The 24,941-nt window shown below is 40.9% G+C and overlaps 3 protein-coding genes across 3 annotated transcripts in view; 1 reads left to right on the forward strand and 2 right to left on the reverse strand.

The window, feature by feature from the left end:
• Positions 1-3,493: 3,493 nt before the first annotated feature.
• si:ch211-217a12.1 (alanine aminotransferase 2-like) lies at positions 3,494-13,731 on the forward strand. Its single transcript, XM_053342876.1, has 12 exons — positions 3,494-3,618; positions 3,721-3,874; positions 9,165-9,254; positions 9,414-9,522; positions 9,709-9,842; positions 10,525-10,768; positions 10,981-11,060; positions 11,304-11,440; positions 11,579-11,753; positions 12,936-13,091; positions 13,324-13,436; positions 13,605-13,731. The coding sequence occupies exons 2-12, from the start codon at positions 3,728-3,730 to the stop codon at positions 13,693-13,695; spliced, it is 1,476 nt and encodes a 491-aa protein (XP_053198851.1). The 5' UTR covers positions 3,494-3,618; positions 3,721-3,727; the 3' UTR covers positions 13,696-13,731.
• A 596-nt stretch (positions 13,732-14,327) lies between these two features.
• pdia4 (protein disulfide isomerase family A, member 4) lies at positions 14,328-20,106 on the reverse strand. Its single transcript, XM_053342875.1, has 10 exons — positions 19,847-20,106; positions 19,026-19,200; positions 18,702-18,907; positions 18,469-18,607; positions 18,157-18,362; positions 17,853-18,011; positions 17,358-17,509; positions 16,969-17,125; positions 15,362-15,595; positions 14,328-14,979 (listed from the first exon to the last, which is right to left on the reverse strand). The coding sequence occupies exons 1-10, from the start codon at positions 19,920-19,922 to the stop codon at positions 14,564-14,566; spliced, it is 1,920 nt and encodes a 639-aa protein (XP_053198850.1). The 5' UTR covers positions 19,923-20,106; the 3' UTR covers positions 14,328-14,563.
• A 733-nt stretch (positions 20,107-20,839) lies between these two features.
• LOC128382331 (polycystic kidney disease 1 like 1) overlaps positions 20,840-24,941 on the reverse strand; it is a 34,257-nt gene continuing 30,155 nt past the window's right edge. Inside the window, exons 47-57 of the mRNA XM_053342331.1 lie at positions 24,851-24,934; positions 24,193-24,362; positions 23,820-24,066; positions 23,550-23,654; positions 23,106-23,246; positions 22,705-22,839; positions 22,238-22,453; positions 21,909-22,070; positions 21,570-21,734; positions 21,355-21,443; positions 20,840-21,259 (exon numbers count right to left, since the gene is read on the reverse strand). Of these exons, the coding sequence (XP_053198306.1) occupies positions 20,869-21,259; positions 21,355-21,443; positions 21,570-21,734; positions 21,909-22,070; positions 22,238-22,453; positions 22,705-22,839; positions 23,106-23,246; positions 23,550-23,654; positions 23,820-24,066; positions 24,193-24,362; positions 24,851-24,934 (1,905 nt within the window). The 3' untranslated portion in view covers positions 20,840-20,868. The remainder of the gene's footprint in view (positions 21,260-21,354; positions 21,444-21,569; positions 21,735-21,908; positions 22,071-22,237; positions 22,454-22,704; positions 22,840-23,105; positions 23,247-23,549; positions 23,655-23,819; positions 24,067-24,192; positions 24,363-24,850; positions 24,935-24,941) is intronic.

Below are 24,941 nucleotides of genomic sequence, written 5' to 3' on the forward strand. Positions count from 1 at the left end.
GTGGGATAAAATGATCAGACGTGGACTCCAGCTGTCAATGCACTCGATTTCTTTACTGCATTTCAGTTTTGTAAGTGATTATTTTCTGAGCCCTGTTTAGACCAAACAAAACATAAAGAATTTTGTTTTCAGAAATGATTTTTGTATTTTTTTTAAAAGCCAGTGATCTTATTTAATGGATGTGGGCATTGTGACTGGTTATGTTTCTGATCTTGAATAAGATAAATATGTTTGAAATGAAACATCCTATTGCAACTTCAGTTTTTGGGGCTTTTATTATGTTTTACATTTGAGTTCAAACAAATAAGACATGTAGGAAGCCAGTTCAGAGTCAAGTGATGGCCTCATGGTTAAAGAAGGGGTGTGATCATGATGTTAACCTTCTGTGCCTTGTTTACTTGTTTACCTAAAGTTGAGGATGCCTTCCCCTTGTGGTAAAATGTAGCAGTTGCATTTTCCCTTCATCTTACATCATGCGCTCACTCACTTTGAACACATCTTGTATATCACAGTCTTCTGATCCAGCTGCCACTGCAGCACATAATACACATAATATAAACTCCACTACACTTAAGATGAACTATGGAAGTATTTTGTTGTCGCCTGCTGATCGTGACAATGCAAGTTGAAGCTTTACCTTTACATTTAACAACTTGTTGTAGCATGTTTTTCACTCACAAGAATTCCAGCCCTACCTCTGTCTACTTGCATCCCAAACATGCATGCACACATAGATTAACCCTTTCTGGGATATGTATGTGGCCTTGGCAACAGTTGTGCATGGGGTGTGTTTAAAAATGGAGGTCCAGACATGTTTTGACTGTGAGCCAAGGCTACTGAGCCTCAAGTTTGACCTGTATATTTTCAAATCCTCTCATTCGAGCCATTTTAGAAGTATTATCAATTACTTTATGTTGATCTGTCGTTTAAAATTAGATATACATAGGCTAATGGAACAGACTGTCTTGCGATGCTGCCAAAATATGCACAGCGTGACACACAAACGTCACCCAGGCGTCACATGTGTGTATGTGAACCGTTTTAGTTTGGGATATCGAATGTCTTGCTCAAGTCCTTTCCAATACATCTGGGAGGTTTCACTGTCTCACACTCGATTTCTCATGCACAAGATTTGCATTTCTGCATGTCAGTGAAATCATGCTCTCTTATTATCTTATCTCTCTGCATTCTTAACTCAATAGCTCCTCGGAAGCAATGTGATCATGTTCTCTTTGCTGTTCCCAGATAAAGGTTAAACATTTTTTTTAGGTCAGAAGCTGGTGTGACTACAGCTTACTGTAGCACTTTGTCATGTAATGTTTTTCCTAGTTTAATAAGACCAAATAGGTGCTGTGAACCATGTAACAGGATGGAAAATGCTGAGATTCAAGCTTTCAAGGATCATTTATTCGCTAAGTATATAAAAACAAGAAATTTGCCTTGGTTCAGCTTTCAGAACATGCCATTTGTATTCAGTAAAAAGTCTAATAAATAACATAACAGACACTGTTATGCTGGGGGTTGTGGTTAGAGTGGCAGGTGCAAGGGCAGATAGCAGCATGAATTAATGTGTGTTATGGCACGGGGGGGAAAGTGTTCATGTGCCTGGCCTGTGATTCACTGTTCTCTGGCTTCCAAACTGTTTGATTCATAATCTTAAACACAAAGGTCAGCCAAAAGGAAACAGCATTTCAAAACAGTCACAACACTTGCTATACAGCGGTGTGACCAACAGTCAGTCCATTAATATTGTGGCAAAATGAAGAATAATGGATACTAACATATGCAATTTAAGGGTCTTTCTGGAAATGATTCTTCTTCCTAATGCAGCGTACATGATAGGTTCAATGATCTCTGTCAACACATGGTCAACACATACAACCCCAAGACTCATGCACCAAAGCAATGCAGAGGTCTGTTGTAAGATAGACACTCTTATCTGACAGTGACAGAGCCCTCAGTGTAAAGGTCCTCAACGTTCATGTTTATGAGAAGTTCATTACTAAAGACAACTTGAGAACTCAAAACAACATATAAGTATTGTATCATGGGTCAAAACAGCTGTCCTGGACAGTACCTAAATACCTAAAAGTGTTTCAATTTACTTCTACTTCATTCTTTTAGTCCACTTCAAATAATAAGAAATATTGTACTTTTTATTCCATTATTATTTATTATTTGACCACTATAACTAATTGTTACTTTAGATATTAAACTTTTTTTTAATCCAAAATGTATGATTATTTTATGAATTATTAGTCTCTCATTAAAATCTCCAGAATTTATGAATATGCAAATATATTTTCATTTGAGAAATTGTAACTGCTGGACACAAGACGTCTCCTACTTCACTGTATAGTCTATTCTCAGTGTTCGTGCTCTGGAGGCTCCAAGACTTTACATTTAACTTGTGTAAGTTGCATACAGGACTGGTAATGGCTTCCACGCTATTTGTGATGTCACAAATCATGCTCACAGGACCACCTCAGGAAAATTTCTACTTTCGACAAATTAATGTGAAAATAGCTTGTAGTATGAAACACATACATCATTTTGCAGAAGAAAAAAACATCCTATAATGGATTAAAGCTACAGTGTGACACTTTTGTCTTCCCCTTCTGGTAGTGAGAGTAATTACAAAAACACTTAACACATCCTTCCGTCATAGACTCTGCAGTAGCCTACTCTGTCAACCCACAAAATAACTCTATATCAGAATTTGATCCTTTCAGTCCAATAACATTTGGAATGTCTAGTCTAGTCTTGGAAAGTCTAGAAGAGCTGCATGATTAAATCATATAATCCCTATTCAAGTTAGCAGAGGGCTAAATTAGCAGGCTATGTTCATGTGCCTGCTCTGCCAATAGCATGTCATAGAGCATGCGCCAAATGCATTTATGTAACCAGTGTGGGAATGTCAAACCCAACAAAATCTGTATACTGTGAAGTACAGAGATTCACTGATTATGCCAATTCTTTCACATTTTCCCATCTCTCAAATCCAAGAATTATCATCAGACTCAGTTAATTGTATTGGTTTTGATGGCCAAACGTTTTCAGCATAGCTTGATTTATTCCCACCAGTGTTTTCAGTGACAAAGCTGCAATAACTGCACAAAAGACTAGGCTATATGTAAACTGGTTAATATAATGGCGCATTTAAGGAACCTAATATTTCCCTCAGGAGTTGGTGAATACCTAAAAGTTGAGTGAATATGTTACATTCACAAGCTTTCAAACTCTAGGTTTAGGCTAATGTGTCTTTAATGTGGCAGTATTTTTGTTATTGTTGTACTGGTACTACAAAGTATAAAGTGTTTCAAAAGTGTTGGGTTAGGTTTAGGGTTACGTTTTGTTTTTTTCTCGTCCTTGCGCGTGAAGAGCACTTGAAATTTCAGTTTTTTCTCCGACAGCACTTGAAGGGGTCATCTGGCAGGCTGAGAGCCGGTGAAGAAATCCAGCCAACCGCGTGCAGGGATGGGTGAAGGCGTGTCTCTCGGGTGGGAATATGAACCGATATGAACACACTGCGAGACTCAACTGTCAGTGTTGGAGCTCAGAGAACCTGGGGGGAACGAAAACGCACCCGAAGTGACTTTTTACTGAAGCAGACAACTGGTAGCTAACAGCCGACACACTTTTCCAGCTCACGCACGTTTTTTCAGCTCCAGTTTTGCGCCCGCTCTTCATACTCCTCACTCTCCATGTTTCTGTCCGCAGTGAGACGATGTCCCAGCAGGCGGTCAACGGGGTCCCGTCCAGGGGGAAGGTGCTGACTGTGGACAGCATGAACCCCAATGTGAAGCGGGTCGAGTACGCGGTTCGTGGTCCCATAGTCCAGCGGGCGGTGCAGATAGAGAAGGAGCTTAAAGAGGTAAAAGACAAGTATTTTTGGGGGGGCTGGTAGCAGTAACACGCGCACGGTATAGTGCACGCAGACCGGAGTAAAACTGTAATGCACGTGTAAAAATAAATATGAAAAAAAGTTAATGTTACATATGTGTTGTTGCACTCTTAAGGGAGTTATGAAAGGCTGTTACATCACCATTCATACAGACATATGTTAAGGATTCCGATTGCTTTTATTCTTAATGTCGCCCTCCACTCTAAAATATGTTTACCTTCTTGTTCCTCCAAGTGGATGTTTGAGCGTCACCGTGCGCAATGATCCATGTGCAGAGGCTGATTTCACATTCATCTGTTGAAAGTGGAAAGCTTATACTGAGCTCATTGAAAACGCAATTTGAAGGGGTGGAGAGCTTGATTTGTGACATCACAAATAGTTTGCAAGTCAGTTCTAGTCCGGTATTCAGATTACATAAGTGTGAAGTAGACACTGGAAGCCTCCAGTGCATAAATAGCCTAATAATAATTGGGCTTCACACCTTCTGTCCAGCAGGAAAATATTAGAAATAAATACAGTCACCAGCCACTTCATTAGGTACAAGTTGTGCAATCTAATTTAATCCAATACCATAGTTCTGCCATAAATGCTACTTTTTTTTTTTTTTAAAGTTTATACATTTAAGAGCAGCAGATGTCATTTTTTAGGATTTTTACAAGGTAATTACACTTTTTTTGTGGAAAACTATTGAACACCTATTATTTTTATATACATCTTAAAACATGTTTGCAGGGTATCTATAAGGATAACAGAGGATGTATAGTAAATACAAAACTAAAGTTGTGAAGAACAGCTGTTGAACTTCCCTTAACAGCTGGAATTTAATGTCAGCTTGCAGATACTGCTTCCTGTAAAGTGGTAATGTTGTGATTTCTTTCGAACAAATTTTGGAAATTCCTTTTTAAGAAAGAAAGCACTTTAGCTTAGTAAATATTGAAAGTGTTTCTGATACAACTGCTGTGAACAATGAACCAAAACATTTTTTCCCGCTCTGTTTCCTTGAGATACGGTAGAGAAGTATGATGCTTGCCTTGGACAGTTTTTGCTGACTGGCAGAGAGAGTGGAGGCAGGACATAGACAGTAGGTCAGCTTTTTAAAAGTCCCTGCATGACTGTTATGCTCTGCTCCTCCACTGCCATGCAAAACAACTCGTGTTACATTCTCTTGTGGTAATATTGATCCACTTTGCTTTCCTAAGGAAGGGCAAGCAGGTTGAACAGGGAGTTCAGCCGTCTTTTAAAAGCTGTAATGCAACCCTCTTTGCAGTTATGTCCTCTTCACGTGACACGGTAATGAGGGGGGACAGTCATAGATGGCTCTGAGTACATTTCACTCTCTCCTCTAGCCTGAGGTGTCTGCAGGATCTAGAGTAAAGGATGTGTATATCTTGGAGTTATTGCATAAGAAGAGAAAGTACATTCTCTGTCCTCTTTTGTCTCTCGTCTCTTGTGTTTGACTACCTCCCTCCTCCCCACGGGGGAAAGAGTTCATTGGACTATTCCGCAGCTGTGAGGCCCAGTAGCGTCACAGGCCTTTCTCTTGCAAGCAGCTCCACTTCTGCTGAAAGTGATTCTTGGTGGTGCACTTGTTTTTTTCTCCGCTTATATAAGGAAAACCAAAAAGAAACCAAATGCTTCATGTTTTACTAGAATAACTTAAATGACTTGTTGCAATAACATTGTAACATTTTTTATATTTGGGAATTAAACAGGTTTATGTTACAAAGTCCACAGAAGTCATTTTCAGCATTAGTGCACAAAAAACCTGCTTATTCAGGATATGCTAATAGTGTGTTAGGTCAATGCAAATAGTGTGTCAACTAACAGTGTAAAAAGTGTTTTTCCTGAGAAAACACAAGAATACTAGCTAAACAAAACCTTTTTATATATATTTGGTTTTCTCATTAACTTTTACACCACTGCTTACAACAGTTGAATGACTATATATACAATCCAAGAGTTCTGAGAGGTCAGGAGGGTTTTGCGTTGTTGCGGTTGCTTTGTCGTCTGAGCAATTGCTTCCTGTCAGTTCTGTGACTGGAACACTTTTACTGACAGCTCAGCAGATTTTATGCAAGTGTGTGTGTCTGTTTGTGCATGTGTGCAATCATGTGCTGATGACCCTTATAAATCCTTACCCAGACATCTGGCATGACAGTGCCTGCACTGCAGTAAGCTAATTCTGGGCTTGGACCTCAGCCGCTGACCAGTTTGCATTGTCTGTGACAGTGTAGTGGTGACAGTAGAGCAGGAGAATAAAAAAAGGAACTGAGATTTTATTAAATTATGAGTCACAGAAATATCATATACAGTCTTTGTTATTTTTCTATATTTCTTCCATTACCTGTGATTGGGATCTGTTTCTTCAGAATGAATTGGGAGAGTTACGTTTACCTCAGGTAGCATCTTTATAGATATAATAAGTTGGTGAAATCACATGAGCAAAACAGCAATGGTTGTTTGCATCAGTTTCAGCCTGAATTAGCTCCGATTACTCCAGCATGGCAGAATGCTGTTAGAAGGATGACCGTTTCAGATTCAATCATAAGACTAAAGTGAAACATGAATTCTGGACGGTTTTCAGTTCCAACACTATTCAGCCTGAGTAGCCACAGGGTTTCCTGGCCTGGTTCATAAGTCCGAGCTGTGTAATCAGTGCCTGGTGCTGACTGAGCAGGAGAACTTTAGGCTGAGCAGGGAACCGGCTGGCTCCTCTTTTACCCGGAGAACAGCAGCCTCTTTGTTGCTTGAGGTCAAGCTGGGAAGAGGACTAAAACTGAAACGTGATGCTTTCAGTTATTTAGATTTCTAACAAGCTTGAATCGGACTTAACGCTAACTCAAAGAACCCTGAAGGCCTTGCTCTTGTTGTCACGGAAGGACACAGAAATTAAAATATTGACTTAGGCAAAAGGAAAGTTCTCCCTTTGCCCTTGGAGGTGTTTAGTCTGGTATTTTATCATATGGAACATGCTGAATCATGATACGATCATGTAAACAGCATATTCAAACTATATTGCATTGTGGCAATCCTGGTTAACCACACAAGCATTGAGGTGAATTTGGAAAGCAAACCAACCATACTTTATTGGTTTGAGCTTTGTCTAGCATTCTCTCCTCTCCAGAAAGATATGAAAGACAAGATTAGCACATTTCGAGCGATATGTTCTGATTATTGGCTGGCCTGAATAACTGTTACAACTATTTTCTGTTTATATATGACGGGAAATGTCTTTAATTAGGTTTAAATGTAAATGACTACAGAACACCTGAGTCTTTAATGTCAAAATGACTGTTTAGCCTTCAGGAGGTGTAACTCAACAAAAATGACTTGTTTGCTAACTGCCTACACTGGCTCACCCTCAAACTCCTGAGGCAGTTTCAGTCATCACATTACAACAATGAATGAACGCAGATACAATCACAAGACTCCAGACAAACATTATTTGTAGCGTCTGGACCTGAACTGTAAATGAAACGCATATTTGGTGATCTTAGCTTCCTCACACTGCGAGTGAAGTGTTCTCCACATAGAGCGAGAACAGCAGCTGGCTTGGAGTAGAACTATGTCACAACAACCTCAGTTTTATCAGATAGTGTATCTTCTTTGAGTATAATTAATGATGACTGTTTAAACTGATGATGCCATAAAAACAAAACAACTCCTTTTTATGATTACTCTAATATCTCTTAAAACCATGTAGGTTAGTAGGTCCTGACATGAAGTAACATAATAAATATATAGATAAATATAAATATAAATATATGGGTAAAAGAAGCACACATTTGCTGTTGCCACTCCAGCCGCTGGCCACTCCCCCTCTCACACAGCACACTGAGCTCAGCGCAGGACCAGAGTTAGAGAGGGTATAAGGCAGCAGAGCTTTGGCAGCTAAAATGTGAAATACATTTACTTTTAAAAAAAATGGATGAAACTGAAAACAGCCCAGGCTACTTTGTAGTAAAAAACACATGCAGACATCCCAACTCTCCCAGAAGTTCCGGGAGTCTCCCGCATATTGATAGCGGTTCCTTGACGCACACAATCTCCCAGAATCTGGATCGAGCAAGCAAGAGTGCGCTGTAGAGAGGGTGTGTGTGTGTTTGTGTGACCATCAATGCAGCGCGTGTGAGAGCAAAGCGTCCTGATAGCTCTGTGTTGCTGCTCCATCCTGACGTCTGTGACCTCCTCATCCCAAACACTTCCTCTGTCACCCACCCAGGACACACTCACAGCGGCCCGCCACCCTTCCCCCGCCCCCTACTCCAACATCTCTGAGACACTTAGTCAGACCCTCAAAAAAATGGATGAAACTGAAAAATAAAACAGATTTTGCACGGGCAGCACGTTGTTAGGAGCAAACAGACATGCAGGCACTAAACCAGAGCTCTATGAGATCTGATTAGGTTTGAGATAAATACGAAGGACTTGCTTCTTCAATGGAGATCAAAAGTGAGTGGATAGAAGGAGCAAATGGCTCAGATGGGGAGAGGAATAAAATGAAAAAGGCTCAAGCTCGTCATGTGATTAAATCAACAGTTCTTGACTAGTTTCCCCCCCCAACCGCAAACAGTGACAGTTTGTGTCTCAGTGAGCCCCAGCAGGGTCGTCCCTGCTCGGACCGGCGCTTCCTGCTCCACAGGCCCTGTGCCAGCCAGACTCTATGCCAGGTTTTTTGTAAAACCAGACGGGTGCTAATGAGAGAAGATTCATGTGTGGGTGTTGAGGAGACCAAAGGGTACGTCTGTGAGATGCATACAAGTGCCTCTGATTTGATTTGCATGCTGAACCATCGGCGGGTGATGTAGTTGGTCCTCTGGTTCTCTGTTTGTCTTGTGGAATTGACAAAACCTGAGAACATGCATTAGTCAATTTATGGGAATATATATTCATACTATACATATATACATCCACACTTCCCCAAATTATTTAATAGCAACAATGTTTATGAAGCGACAGAACAAGAGAGCAAAAGACGCCTAAGCCTTGTCACCGAAGAGACTTATTTAGTTTTTAAGTTTGTTGCTAAACTCGTGTTTTACCATCCTTACTTACTTATTACTTACATGTTCAGACACATTCTGTTTGTCTCTTGTTCGTTGAAGAGCTGTCACCACATGTAACAATGAAAGAATTAATGAACACAAAGTCACCGGGTTCTCACACAAACCTCTACACCTCTCCCTTACTGCATGCTCAAACACTGTGTGGCTTTCTTCTGAGGGATTCCTACATATCTGGGTTTGTTTTATCTTTCCAGGGAGTCAAGAAGCCTTTCACAGAAGTCCTCAAGGCTAACATAGGTGACGCCCATGCCATGGGTCAGAAGCCCATCACATTCCTCAGACAGGTTGGACTGCTTTGTAGAATTTTGCCTCAAGCTTGTGCTAAATAACTCATAATTATAGGTGCATATGTAATAGTGCTTTCTAAACACATATACTGCACATGTCAGGATGCCTGTTACTGTTTGTTACGTTGTGATTGAAAAAAAAAAGTTTTCTCTCAGGTGTTGGCTCTGTGTTCTTATCCCGAACTCCTGGAGGACAACAAGTTTCCAGAGGATGCCAAGCAAAGAGCGAAGCGTATTTTGGACGCCTGCGGAGGCCACAGCATAGGTCAGACAACTCCCCCTCACTCCACCAACCACGTTTACACTCTCACCACACAACACACACGTCACCAGCACCACCCACTAGCACCATTTGTCTTTTCATTAATAATTTCTCTGGGTCGTTTACACTGAATAAACACAGCTCTAACTAGCCAGCGTTCAAATCAAAGTTCATTTTTATGTGTTCAAGGGGCCTACAGTGCTAGCCAGGGTATTGAATGTATCCGTCAGGATGTGGCGCGCTACATCGAGAAGAGAGATGGTGGAATCTCCTCCAGCCCTGACAACATCTATCTCTCCACCGGGGCCAGTGATGCCATTGTGGTACGAGTTACACCTCTTATTCTCTCTTTTCTAGTTAAGTGCTGACATACTGTAGACTAGACTTCCCGAAACTGTCTATGTAGGTTTTTTGAGTTGATATGTTGCCTCAATCTGGCACAGGTAACAAGCTTTTGGTATGATTGGCCCATGAAACGGTTCTTTATTTAACTTCTGTTAATTATATACTAAGCAGTCATACTTTGTAAATCTGTGACTTTACTCCTGCCACAGACCTTTGTCACTTTCAATATAGCTTTGACCAGGTTTATGTAACCTAACCAGGCTACTGAATGACGTGGATTACAGCACTACAAGATATGTAGCCCATTACTGTTGCTTGCAGTGATAAACTTTGACATTTTAGCCCAGTGTGTGTACACATGGGTGTGTTTGGTTAGTCTGCTATCATAAAGTAGAAAAGTTGTGCGCTCTGTGTGACCACTTCTTACATTTTGCCCTCCAGCAAATATGTCAGTCTAGATTTATGTATCTGCCTCGTCATACATCAGTGTCAAACAACCAGGCCTGATTAGTTGTACATCCACATTCTTATCAATTACTGTCACCGCTGTTGTGACACTGACATCTCCAAATTGAGTGTCCCCTCAACTTTCCTCCTTCCTTCTTTCTTCCCTTTTCCTTTTTCATTTCACCCATTTCTCCCATCTTCTCCTCATCCCAGACCATGCTGAAGTTGCTTGTGTGCGGTGAAGGTCGCACTCGTACAGGAGTGATGATCTCCATCCCCCAGTACCCTCTGTACTCAGCCGCACTGGCAGACCTGGGGGCCGTACAGATCAATTACTACCTGGACGAAGACAAGTGTTGGAGTATGGATGTTGCAGAGCTCAAGAGATCCCTGAATGCAGCGAGGCAGCACTGCAATCCCCGTGTCCTCTGCATCATCAACCCTGGAAACCCCACTGGTATGTGTGGTGTTCGTAGTTTGTCCAAAAAATATGAAACAATAGCTGGAAATGTTTTATTCCAGACCTCAGTAGCTTTTCCCCCTAAAAAAAAATCAACTTATTTCTTGGATGGAAGTTAAGACACGGAAACATATGTTGAGATGCAGTTTTCTCCCTCTGTCAGTACATCTCTCCACTAATCATCAAACCTTGTTTGTCTTGTGTGACAGGTCAGGTCCAGAGCAGACAGTGCATCGAGGATGTGATCCGATTCGCTAAAGAGGAGAATCTCTTCCTTATGGCTGATGAAGTAATTTACCAATGTCATTTCCTTAATTCAGATTTTTGTTTTTGTCTTCAAAAGTCTCACCAAGATAGGTTTTATTACAGGGCTGCTGTATTCAGTTGAATTTTTTTACACATGGTAAATGATAAACTAGTTTGTTATTCAGGCGGTATTTTTATGGCTAATGATCAAAGTGTAGTTATTTGTTTATGAACAATGATGTTATTCGGCCTTCTGTACTGTATTGAAGTTGTTTTCTTTTTTTAGGTCTACCAGGATAATGTGTACGCAGAAGGCTGTAAGTTCCACTCTTTTAAGAAGGTGCTGTTTGAGATGGGACCAGAGTACTCCAGTACAGTTGAAATGGCTTCCTTCCACTCCACCTCCAAATGCTACATGGGAGAGTGAGTAGCTGGACACACACACAAAGACCTGTGTGTAAAACTTCTACTGACTGTGCTGTTATCACTAATGTGTACATATCCTGCATTACAAGTCTTCTTAGTGTTTGACATGTTCCGCTCCTCTGTTTGCTTTTGCAGGTGTGGATTCCGTGGAGGCTACATGGAGGTGATTAACATGGACCCTGACGTGAAGGCCCAACTCACCAAATTGGTATCGGTGCGTCTGTGCCCCCCTGTCCCTGGACAGGCTCTCCTTGACCTGGTGGTTAACCCCCCGCAGCCTGATGAGCCCTCCTATACCACATTCATGAAGGTCTGAAAAACACACAAAGCACCCTAGCTAATACACATGCAAACACAAAGTTTACAATGCAAATACTCGTAAACACTACATCATAAAATCCATGCACACAAAGCCTGTATTGAGTAGGCTAAAGGTGAAGGTCCTCACATTTTCGTTTTAGTTCTTTTACATGTACATCATTTAGAGGTGATTTTTGTGTCTTCTTCAAAATTAGAAAACAGGTTTGAGCTTTTTATAGAGCTTCAAATGCTGTCTTAATGGTGGCAGCCTGTATATATTAGTCTTATAGTTAAGTCGAAGCTTTGTGTGGTCCAGAATCCATTAGGTTGATGGTCATTAGTGTGTCCACAGGTCCTACTAACTAACTATGAGAATGTGAAGTTTTTTTACTGTGCACAACTGCATGTTCCAGCATGTTTGTGTGAGCAAACCGTATCAATCAACCAAAGAGATTCTAAAAAACTGGAGGCCCAGTGCACCTGAAGTAGGCAGTCTTTTCCAGTGATCTTGGCAGAGATGTAGTACTTCCTCTCACCTATAGAGTGTAGCATGTTATACTACAACTAAGGCATACAAAGTGCTCTGCACAGTTCAGTAGTGTTGCTGGGATGAGGTGAATGAAAGACTGTTTTTTAGAGTGGTTGTAGGCTATACATTGTGATGCCTGCATTGGCCACAAGGGGGCGAACACATACCAAAGGCTGAATCATGTAAATCCTGTGTCTGAACAGGATATGATAAAGCCCGCCCCATTGTAAATGCTGCTCCAAATGCAACTGTTATGTGCACCAGTCAGTTCAGTGTGGTGTTCACAAAGTTAGCAGAGAATATAAATAATGGAGGGCAGATATAATAATTATTGCCAGTCTGGAAATGTTGTTAATGACAGGATGTTACAGGTAGAACTTCTATATATTTATGAAGCTGGCAAACTGGTTCAAGGTTCATGATATATGTATGTGCTGTAACATCTATTTATCTAATAACATTTACCACTGATATTCAACTTTGTCTAGTGATGACATTTTTTGATTTTATAATTTAAGAAGCACCTGAATGCAGTTAGTTTTGGCTTCTGTGAGACAAGATTGATTTGAACATTTGGACATACAGTGTATAGTGTATGCATTTCATATTTATAATTAATGTGACTTTCAACCCTAAAAAGTTTAACTATTGTTTTCTCTCCAGGAGCGGACAGCAGTGTTGGCAACTTTGGCAGAGAAGGCCAGACTAACAGAACAGATGTTCAACACAGTACCTGGCATCACATGTAACCCTGTGCAGGGAGCCATGTACACCTTCCCCCGCATCACTCTACCTCAGAAGGCAATTGACAAGGCCAAGGTATGCGCTACACACAGACATATATGTGCTTAGGTCACTTTTGGGGACATGCATTTATTTTCTAGAGACATACCCTGACCATTTACCAATTAGAGACATGGCTTGTGTCCCCAATTTACTGGTATTTAGTCTAAAATGTGTCCACCAAAGTAACCTATGATGTCTTTTAACATTTGTATTTCTCTGTGAAAGAATTGTTTGTGTGAATACAAATGTGTGTGTCTGTTCTCAGGAGGAAGGTCAGGTCCCAGACATGTATTACTGTATGAGGTTACTGGAAGAGGAGGGTATCTGCCTGGTGCCAGGTAGTGGTTTTGGACAAAGAGAGGGAACTTTCCATTTCAGGTTAGTACAGCAACTCATGTACCTCACTAAAACCTGGATTTTGCTGTCATTTAAATGAAAATTATTAATACACTAAAAAAAAAAAAACAACTACTACTGATTTTATCACACATGATCTCGTCATCAACCCGCCTTCATCGTCCTGCTGTTACATCTCCTTCTGTACAGGATGACCATCTTGCCACCCACTGAGAAGCTAAAGCTCGTGCTGGAGAAGATCAGAGCCTTCCACCAGAAGTTCACAGAAGAGTTTTCATAATGATCCGCCACCTTTCAACATCATCTCAAGAGCCAACTCATCTCTCTCCTAAAGGCTGTTTCCACATTAGATCAGATATTTTTTTAAAGATCTTTTAACTGTTTTGCATCAGTATGTTGTGTTGCGAGGACAGCTGATGAAAACGTGTGCAGTCTGGTTTCCTGCTCACGTGTACGTACAGATTTACAGTGCATGAGGCACTTTCCCAAAGTGTTACCCGGCCAGATTTATAATGTTTTAAGATGTCTAAGTGCTGATTGTTGTCTTCTAGAGTTTAATATATTTCAGATGCTGCTACTGTGAGGTGCATCACTCTCCGGCCAAGATTCAAGCAGCCAAATTAGTTAACAATGAATTTAACATGTTGGCAGATTACTTGATTAACCTAATGATGCACCGTGTTGATGGGCATTGCCTTGGCAATTTCAAAGCCTGTCAGAATGTAGCTATTTGTATTACTAATGTTAAAGTTGTTCTTAAATGATTAAAAGTCTTTAATTTCTAACGTGTGTTCTGACATTGATGCAATATTAACTGTATGATATGGTTGCTAAACACTTTCCAGCTGACTTACTGTGCATCTTGTAGCCTGTTACACCCTCATAACATTTTTAATAATTGTCACATTTGAGTGCTGACCGAAAGCCATCGTTTTCAGTTTTATTTAAAAAGACTTAAATCTTCAACAGTGCTGACATGCTTTTTAGACACAAGAATGCTGAAAATTTCTTGGAATGAACAGAAACTAAAATGATGATTGAACATTGTAATCATCTCAGTAACACCATTTACACTGTGTTCCCTTCACCTTCCCAGAGGCCTCCCTCTCAGTAAAAGTTCTTAGCTACTCCTTGAGAGAGAATTTTTTTCAAAGTTCGTCTCTGTTCTGTGATAGCTTTGTGGCGTGCTTTTCCAAGAACTTGCTGAGCCCGTCTACTGTTCTGTCTCCACCTTCAAATTTGACGGGGCTGTTCTTGCTGTTGCTTGGTGCAAAGTATATCGTGGGGAAGCCTTCCACTTTGTAGCTGTTGTTTGGCACGTCGTTGGCTGTGGAGTCCATCTTGGCAATCACTAGGTTCTTCTCCCCCTTGTACTTCTTGCCCAGAGCCAAATAATCAGGCTCCATTTTTTTACAGTGGCCGCACCAGGGAGCGTAAAATTCGATGAGGACGTCCTTTTGGGTATCCATGACGATGTCGTCAAAGGTCTTTCCCACCACAACCTTAACAGGTCCTTTGTTGTTCTTTGGCACAGGCTGGGACTTGATGATGGGTTTGAGCTTTCCTGTGGGCCGCAAAGTGAGAACAAGGGGCAATTTAATTTTCAGTGTGAAATTTTAAAAGCACTCAAACTGAGCATAAAGTGATCCACCACTTAAATGTTCTTTAATTCATCATTTACTGGAATTGAGGGTTTTAGTCACTGTAAGGATAATTCTTCAGATTCAAGTTAGTTCATTTTTCTGTAAAAACACTAATGCAAAAAAAAAAAAAAGCATCTCAAAATTGTATTCTTTCCAGACTTGCAGAATTCATTTTACAAAAAAGGGAAAGTCACAATAAAGAAACTATCTGACTCACATTAATGATCATACAAAATGTGCTGCGTTTACATCATCTCATCCTTCAAAATGTACGTAATTCAGCAAAAAACAAATCTCACTCACCTTTCTTGAAAGCCATAACGAAGTCTCTGAGCACCTCAGAGTCAAACTCCTCTGGCTCCATGGCAAACTTTTTGCCTTCATCTGCCAGAATTCCTACGTTCACTTCCTCCCCGCTGTCGCTCAGGCCCAGGCTCTTGAGCTCCTCTGCGTAGTCCTCCTCATCAGCAATGGCAAATGTGTACTCTGGGAAGTCCTTGGCCACCTCGAGCACCTTGGACCTCCAGAACTGTGTGGCTAAAAAACAAAAGATAGACGTCATAAGAAGCTTGTTATGACATAAATATGTCTTACAGTGAGAATAAGTGCAAGTTTGACAACATTTAAATTGAGAAATATAATGATGTTATATGTGAATTGCTAGAAATTTAAATATTGTAAAGCTGCTCACAGGACAGATATTTAAGAACTTTGCTCTTCTACCTCTCTGACCTAACTTCTCTACCATTTAATAATAACAAATGCACGACATTCACTATCATGAATCTATGCAATTCACAACAGTGTTCAGACTTGGTGAGATGTTAAGTGTTGTGGGCCTTGTCAGAATATCTATGCTAGGTCCTCTATCCTCCAATCCAGACCTGCTACCCACAACTAGAAATTTCTGTTTGCAAAGTGGAAAGAATATGGCATACATCCGTTTCACTTGGTTACTGAAGGATTTTTATGAATACCTACAAATTTGTCACATAATGACTACTGTGGAAGTGGCACAACAACTGTCTCTGGGGTTGCCAAGGATAGAGGAGATTACTGAGACTATTGTTCTCTGTTAAACCATCAAAGTTCTGATCTTTGAAACTAAAAGATCTGGGATGTGATTTTAATGACCAGTGGGACATTATATAACATCTTTACTTCACAGTCTTGTAATAAAAGATTTGAACAGAATTATAAATGTACCCACAGGATGCATCTTAACACACATACATACATACATACATACAGTTCCTCTTTGGTACACAACTGGAGAGGACACAAGACCCCATATCAGCAAAGAGGACTGGCATAATATGTAGTAGAGAAATGCATCTTGCTCACTAAAACCCAAACAAAGACCCCCAATGTTTAACTTGTACTAATAATTTCTGAATGAAACACTAAAACTAGGCACTTGTGCTTTAATAAATTAGGGGGATATATTTCTGAGAACATGGGAACCTCTAATGAACCTCTGACCATCAGCCAAGCCCAGTAAGAAAAAGTTTAAAAAATGTGTACCGTGACCATAGCTGATTTTTTTTTTTTATAGATGTTTTTTTATTCCTAATCATTTTGTACCTTATTTCACTTTAGTCAACATTCATAAATAAAAACAGGCCTTTACAAATTAAATTGAATAAAAAAGGAGCAAAACTCAAATGCACAGTTCTTGTCTCTAAACTGTCTTTTCTTTCAATTTGTTTGTTTTGTATTTTACTTGTTTCTTTGTTGCGGCTTCTTGTGGTTGAGAACTATTGCTCGACAGCGTTTTCCAGTTACTGCCTAAGTAACACAAGCCATTTGCTCCAATATTCCCTTTGCCAACCTTTCACTTGTATGTGGCGCTGCTTTCTTAAAAACAAACACATTTTGACAGACATCAAATAAACAGCATCATGACTTACCCTTCCTGTAGTCAAAACTGAAATCAACACCATAGTACACAACCACCAGCGGCCTTTTGGTGTAGCGTTTGGCATCATTGCTTGGCTTCCTGTGGCCCACCAGGGGGATCATGTGCTTTTTGAAGAACTCCTGCACTTCTGACACCGACGTAGAATCCTACAGGATAAATTAATGCAAGTTGTTATGATTGTTTTCCACATATATCAAGAATCAGACAGGAGTGAAACCCCTTTATTTCTACTTTAGTTCATTCTTACTGATACTAGAACTGAAACTGCACACAGTCATTTTAGGATTCTGCTGACTTTCACACCCCATGAAACCAATTCAAATCCCCACTAGTTAAAAAAAGAACACACTGAAAATGAAAAGAAATTAAAGACAGTACCTTGACTGTGAGTGTGTGTGATGCTGGTTCATGCTTGGAGCGGAACTTTTCAGGCTGAACGATGACAATCTGACCGGGTGAACCTTTGAGAAGTTTGGCCACGTCGGAGCTGAAGGAGTGACGGAAGCTGAAATCTTCTCTCAGTATGTTACCTGCAAGACGGATAGCAGTGAGGGGAAAACGTTTGATTGACATGTGAAGAACAATAAGAAAGACAGTCTCTGCACATAACCATCTTGCCAAGCTGTGATATTAGAACTCAGACAGAAAAATAAAAAGTGACTGAAGGTTCAAGGTGATGGGGAAGTTCAAAATGTTATGATCATCTATCTTCCTGCAACAACTGTTTGAATCTTCCTTATGTTTTACACAGTCAACATTTATCTTAAGATGCCATTTCTCTTTCCTTGTGGTATACATATGATATGATGGATAATGATCAATGCACATTATGATCCTGAAAATATTCCCGGCTCATTAAATGTTCTTACTTACAGGCCTCATTGTAGATCTCAAAGGCTGCGTCCTGTTCGCTGGAGAACAGGCCGACTATGACAGCATCATCGCCGTCCTTGGTGAACTCCTGCACTTGTTTCACAGCCTGAACCTGTTTGGAGGGAGGTCCTGCCTGCTCTTTCATGTAGTCAACAATGCCTAGAGACAAGGAGAAAGAGGTAGGTGAGTGGAAATTAATGCACACATACATGCAAACAACTATTTGCATAAATGGAAAAACAACAAGGAAAGACTTGAATGATTTATCTACAGTATAAATGATGTGATACAGACAGCGACCTACCAAACGTCTCTCTGGGTCCGTTGTACTCGAAAATCTTGCCCTTCCGGAAGATCTTGAGGGTGGGATAGCCCGTGACTTCAAAGCGTGAGGCGATGTCACTCTCTACAGTGGCGTCCACTTTGGCCAGAGGAATGGGAGGAGTGCGCTCGTTCAACTGCTTGGCAGCCTTCTCATACTCTGGAGCCAAACGTTTACAGTGTCCACACCTGAAAGATCAAATCAAAAACACAAAAGACAGCAGCTTCTATTAATCCTGCTGCAATGAAAAGGTTAATAAACCATCTGTATTTTATAATTAGCCTGGTGACTGACCATGGGGCGTAGAACTCCACCAGGATGATGTCGGCGTTGTTAACAGTCTCATCAAAGTTGTCCTTGGTGAGCACCAGCGTGGCCTCAGGAGGGGGTTTCCAATCAGGCTGGGAGACCTCTTTCACCCTGGCCACAATGGCTGCAACAGTCATAACAAAACTCCCCATATTAATGCTCATGCTTTTCAAAAAACATGATTGGTTTTGAATTGAAAGGTTGCGATGCGTTCCTACCCTTCTCTGTCCTGTCTCCGTCATAGTCCACAGGTTCCCCATTTTTCAGGATCTTGATGGTGGGATAGCCCTGCACCTCGAACCTGCCCGCCACCTCAGTGGCTACTGTCGCATCTACTTTGACCACAGGTATAGGAGGGTCATTTTCCTTGAGAGCCTGTGCGATCTTTTCATATTCCGGTACAAACTGTTTGCAGTGGCCACACCTAAGAGGATAAAATGAATTATTACTAGACTCAAAAATGATATGTGAGCATGCTGAAAAACAGGTTTGGAACACATGCGTTAAATATCTCAAAGCTGCAAAAGGCATGACAGACGTACCACGGGGCATAAAACTCAATCAGAACTGTGTCTTTCCCCTCCATGAACGTCTCAAAGTTCTTGTCATTGAGCACCAGCACTCCGTTCTCGTCTTTCACCTCTGTGTCATCATCATCATCATCCTCGTCCTCGTCATCGCTGTCCTCTTCAGTCTCCTCCTTTTCCTCAGCAACATCTTACACCAAACAAGAGAAGAGAAAAACTGATTTCAGGAGGATACAAGCTAGAAACAGTTTGTTTCTGTCAATACAACGCTGCTCATTTATATTCTGTTTTTACAGATTTTAGTTAACAAAGCAGGTGTGGGAATAACATGTGGCAACATTGTCTTCTACTGAAGGATATTAGCAGATACATAGCAACCTTAGTTAGTACTTGAGATATCCCTAACATTTCTAACAGACACAACAGGTTAACTGCAATTGTGCGTCTGTGTGCTACTTTTTGGTACAAATTTCAGACTTAAGACCACTTAACTGGGACGGCTTACCCAATTAGAGACACAACCTGTGTACTCAATTTAGAAAAAAGCTGAGTGTTGGTTCAGTGGTTAAGGATAGGTTAAGGTTAGGGTTAGGGTAAGTCTTCAGGAAATGAATATGAGTCCCCAAAAGTGACTAGAATGTGATATGTGTGTGTTGACATTAGCTGACCCGTCCTGTTAGCTTGCTAGCAGACTACCTACAGTAACTTAGCTAGCTACTTTGCATGACTATAACACGCAGGAAACCATGCAGGAAACACATGCTAGCAGCGACTCCGCTTCACTTAAACAGCTTATTTAATTATAATAACCGCACAGAGTTGTCAACTAGACTTACCTTCTTCACATCTGCTGACAGTTGTAAAATGTGCAACGCCGAGCAGGACGATAAGCAGCAAAGCAGCCTTCTTCATGGTGCACAGATGATGCGGTTTCCCCGGTGATAAACTCAAGCAGTAACGCTGGTGAATATCATGAAAACACTGCCGCACACACTCGCTGTTCAGATCGATATAATACTGATGTGTAGCTGCGGGTGTCTTTGGTTTGTGGCTTCATACAAACTAATGACTTCTGAAATCACGCACGCCTCCTTCTCCGTCTGGAACTTGTCTGACTTGCCACGTTCTGATTGGTCCTCATCATCTGCTGTCCTCCAACCACAAGCCGCCACTCAATTGATGAACGCGAAACGTTGAAGTATGCTATTGGATAGTTTTATCTATTGTTTTTCCTGTCGGGCTTGTTTAGGGGTAAGTGGGTAAGAGCAACAAAGTTAGAGAGACTATTATAAAAACTTTATTTAGGCTTAGTGACAGTTTACAACATGCAAAATCATTACCTTTCAGTCTATGTTGCCTAAAGGGTTACATTGTTATAATCAAATATTTATTGTGCAAATCAAACCTGCCTAAAGATATTTAAAGAAGCATTTCAGTGTCTTTAAAGTCCCCTTCCATTTTAAAGTCCCCTTCCACTCTCAAACTTTATTCTTGTTCATACAGTTGGATGTTTGAGTCTCACTGTGTAGAATGATGTATGCACAGATTTTGACACAAAAGGGGTGTTTTCACGTTCATCTGCTGAAAGTAATAAAAAATAATAATTTGTGTCCATGTTTTCTGCAATGTCATAAATCATGCTCGTAGGTACATCTGAAACTTTCACTATTCCAGTGTCAGTGAAGGTAAGTAAAGTGTCAATAAGCAAAACACATCTCTGAGTGTAGGTGGACTTTAACCAATAATGAATAGCAACATCTCAAAAAAGTCTTTCTAATTTGTAAAGACATATCAAACATTCTTGACATATGGGCAGATGCATCCTAACAGATGTCTCGTTTTCTTACTGTTTATCTGGCTATACACTGCCAGGCTCTTCATGGACCAGAACCTCCACCACCACTTCCGTATGGGTAGCCTGAGTGGCTGTTGGACCCTCTGTCCTACACCTACCACTTGTACTGAACCAACAGCTGTTACTTGTCTTAGTATATTGGCTGCTTTGCATCTCCAGAACATTACAAGGGCCTGATTGAGACGCTGCCCATCCACTTTGCAGGTGCTCTCCCATCCAAAGCCCTGTAGGAGATGATGACTCTGGGAGGGACAGACTGTTTTCTCCCTTAAAATAAGGCTGCCACACTGTGGATTTTGAATGTTCTTCAGATCTTGTTCCACTCTGCATGGGAGTGTCTGACCTTTGACCTCTGTGTGCAGGGAGCTGCAGTAGCTCCAGTTCAAGCTGGGATCTGGTGATGCAGTGCAGAAATGTTGCAGAAAACTGTGGGAATTCTAACAATTTTTCAATGTTTGCTTCAAAATGGACTACAGGTATTGTTATTACCTGAGCAGGTGAGGCACAGGTGGGCTCTCTCCATCGTCATTGACATCTGTGTGGTCATTCACAATCATTTGTTCTGTTCTCCTAAAGCTCTGTAACACATGCACAAAGTATTAAAACAGCAGTAGCAATCAAATAAAGTAAGTGTGTGAGAGAGCATGTTCATACTGTATAGGTGGAGGCACTGTATTAATGCATCTGTGTCTTTTTCTTCTGACCTGTGAGTCCATGTCAGAGGGTTCCTGTATGAGTGAGCTGACAGGGCTGTCCTCCCTGTAGCGATGGTCTTTGGGTGGCAGCATGTGGTGCAGGCTGTTGGAGAGTGCGTTGAGTCTGAACAACAGTTCATCCACTGAGCTTTCAAACTCCTCGAGGTAATAGGTCTGGAAACAAAAGGATTTAAATCCAAAAGGCAACAGGATTGAAGTGAAATGGAGTTTTAATTTTATGAGATATCCTGGCTATAGTCTCAATTGTTTACAGTGATTACACCAAGGTAATTTAACAAAGATATTTAGATATTTAGAATATCCTTGACAAAGCAGCTTTTTCCTTACCCTTGTCTCCACATTGTTATCAGTCCGTTTTGGTCTATGATGCCCAGTAAACTCAGAAACTCTCTGTTTGATACAGCTGAATAATTCCCTTATGGAGAGGACATCACTCCAGCTCTGAGATCTTCTGGCACTTCGGACCAACGAGGACACCACACCTGTCATCTAAAAGAAATTCCTTCAAGAATACAGCAATGATCTACGCAGACTGCTTGTTCTATGAGAATCATTTGTTTGAAGACTGTATGCATAAATCTATACAAGTATGTCTTGTATCTATTCAGTCACATTTAGAATTTTACAAGGAAAAAAATAAAAAATATAGTATGTACCACTGCTGTCCACACTACTGTGCAGAACAGATAGAGAGCTCTATAATAGAGGAAACCAAGTCCCAAAAGGGGGAGGCCCCCGGCGGCCCTGAGACCCCAGTAGTGACAGAGCAGAGTCAGAAGGGAGCGTGGAAGAGTGCTGAAAGCCCAGGAGCTTTGTACAAACAGCAAGTTCCCCACACAGGACAGCGCCACCAGCAGGATAATACCTGAAATCTAGAATAGAAAAAGAAACTAAATTTTAGTGGTGTCTTCATCTGTCTGTGTAGTAAACTTAGTATTTGTTTCTAATCAAATCAAATCCAAGCTTCAAAATGACTTTCCGCACATATTGCAGTTCACTTTCAACCAACATTATTTCTAATGATGCACTGATGATGCTGATCACTTTTTCTTGCAACAATATATTAAAGGTGCTTAGAATCAACATCCTTTAAAACAGATTCCTGCACTGACTGTTTTTTTACCATTGGCCAGACCAGGCTGGAGAGCGAGTGGGCGAAGAGTGTAGCAGAGGTAGACAAGGTCCTGTTCAGCCCTGACACAGTCACACACCTCATGGTGACAAGGAATAGCATAACACCACGCAGAGCCCGAATATACTGCAGACATAAAACGTTAGCATGAATGTGATCTCTAACCACAAAGTTGTGTTTTCCATATGTATTTAATAAGGGTGTGTTTAGCAAAAACAACAAACCCTGTACACAGTGTGTCTTCTGAAAAAGTAATCTAACGACAATGTAATGTTAAGCCAGTTTTAATAATTTTCTGCAAACTCTTAATTTATGCTCTAATAAATCAAACACAAAGGAGGACACGAAGCAAGCTGGTATTTAATATATGTGTTCCTTTCTTTTTCTCTCACTTGTTCCCAGGTAGCCAGGAGACTAACATCCACATGCTCTCTGTAGTTATGTCTCTGCAGAAGCTCCACAACCTCCATGATGACAACAGAGTGATATATGTAATGAACATAGTACACTATGGTCACTGTAAGCAGAATGGCCTGTAGGGAGAGACAGATACAGTACATTTCTGGTACATTTCATACTCTGCAAGCAAACCCTACTGTGTGCTTTGACCTTCAAATGCTTTTTCTCTGTGGTTTACTCAAGTGCTACAGGTTGCAGTACCCTTTTGGCTAGGTCACTGTGATCCTGTTTACACTGTTGTGTGCACAAGTGGGTGAGTGTGTGTATTTGTTTCCATGTTAGCTGCGTTTGCATGAGCTTTGTAATCTTTTGTGAAAACATACAGTTGGAATTATTATTTTGCCTAGGTGTGTTTATGTGATATGTTGAAGACTCACTTCCAGCCAGTTGCAGGGTGTCCTGCAGTATCCCATCAACCCTTGCTGTCCTGCAGTGTACACTTGAAGACAGAGATGCAGCAGAGACAAGAGGAGGAAGAGAAGCTGAAGGAGAGGTGAAGAAAACATGAGGAACTGCTAGAATTAAGTTTAAAACTCATGAGGTTGATGTCATCAAACTGTACAATGTTAAAGGGGAGATAATGTTATGCAATGTGATACTGTGTTTATTTATCCTTTTAAAATAAACTGAATCATAACTACTTTTACCTGGCAGATCATTACAATATAGTCCCACACAGCAGGAGTGTGATACACCCTAACTGACTGGACTTTGGCAGAGGGCAGCAGGGCACCAGTGGGGCTCTGCTCAACTAGCAGGGTCACACTGCTGAACAAGTTGGGTGCAGGGCTGTACAAGGTGAACTGGACCTTCAGGGCCACCGTCTGTCTGCCGAGCCAGCCAACTGACTGCAGGAGCTTCAATCTGAACACAGCGTCAGACCTGCAGAAGGGAAGAGGACAAGTAAAAGATGGTTATGATGACGTCAAAGACATTAAGGAGTTATTTCAGGAGACTTTGATTTGGGAAAGCTCAAATAACAATGCTCTCCTATGTGTCAGGTGTGTGTGTGTTTCTCACTTTGTGTGGCCGAGGCTAACTGCAATACTTGATCCTGAGTAGCAGCCCAGGTGATCACATGTCCTTGGAGGAGTTGCCATAGCAACCATAGCATCTGACTGTGGGTAAGTGGATGCCCTGCTCCCAGATAATAAGTGAAGATATTCTGGTACAAGACTCACATCAGAGACCTGAGCAGCCACAACCAGAACACAGTTAGAGCGAAACAAAAAGTCAAAGGTACATTCAAAAACTATATATAAGATTTAATTATTTTGAGGCAAATCTGCCCACTGACTTGATTTCAAAATACACAGTGACTGATCTGTCTAGTAGAGGCTTGGGCCCAGTTTGTGAAACAGCGCTCTCTACAGGAGGGTCATTGCAAAACACAGAAATGTGAAGTCTGGAGAAGGCAACTTCTAATATGATACCAATTATTTTTTGGTGACTAAAAGAATACATCCTGAACGTTCACAAAATATATGGTTAATTTTTCTTAGACTGCTGTTAAAAAGACATTTTAAATACATAATTTTTTTTATAATGGAAAACTGGTATCGGTTATCATTCTTATCATCTGTGTGTTGTCAGTAAATGTAATTATATTGGCACATGTTTGTGATCAAATGAGTTAGATAAATAATGGAGTACTACATGTAAATGCATGTTTCTTTACCTGGTTCTGAAATGAGCTGGAGATCTCTGTCTTCACCAGGATCGGCTCACCAATCAAGATGTGTGATTGTTGGATGACATCGAACTATTGA

The sequence above is a fragment of the Scomber japonicus genome, chromosome 21 (assembly GCF_027409825.1).
Source record: "Scomber japonicus isolate fScoJap1 chromosome 21, fScoJap1.pri, whole genome shotgun sequence".
Taxonomy (NCBI): Eukaryota; Metazoa; Chordata; class Actinopteri; order Scombriformes; family Scombridae; genus Scomber; species Scomber japonicus.

Coding starts and splice junctions, on each gene's coding strand:
- si:ch211-217a12.1 (XM_053342876.1), top strand. CDS start 3,728: ATGTCCCAGCAGGCGGTCAACGGGGTCCCGTCCAGGGGGAAGGTGCTG. Junction 3,875..9,164: donor TAGAGAAGGAGCTTAAAGAG/GTAAAAGACAAG, acceptor TTATCTTTCCAG/GGAGTCAAGAAGCCTTTCAC. Junction 9,843..10,524: donor GGGCCAGTGATGCCATTGTG/GTACGAGTTACA, acceptor TCCTCATCCCAG/ACCATGCTGAAGTTGCTTGT.
- pdia4 (XM_053342875.1), bottom strand. CDS start 19,922: ATGAAGAAGGCTGCTTTGCTGCTTATCGTCCTGCTCGGCGTTGCACAT. Junction 18,012..18,156: donor CGGACCCAGAGAGACGTTTG/GTAGGTCGCTGT, acceptor CCTTGTCTCTAG/GCATTGTTGACTACATGAAA. Junction 17,126..17,357: donor CACACACACTCACAGTCAAG/GTACTGTCTTTA, acceptor TTTATCCTGTAG/GATTCTACGTCGGTGTCAGA.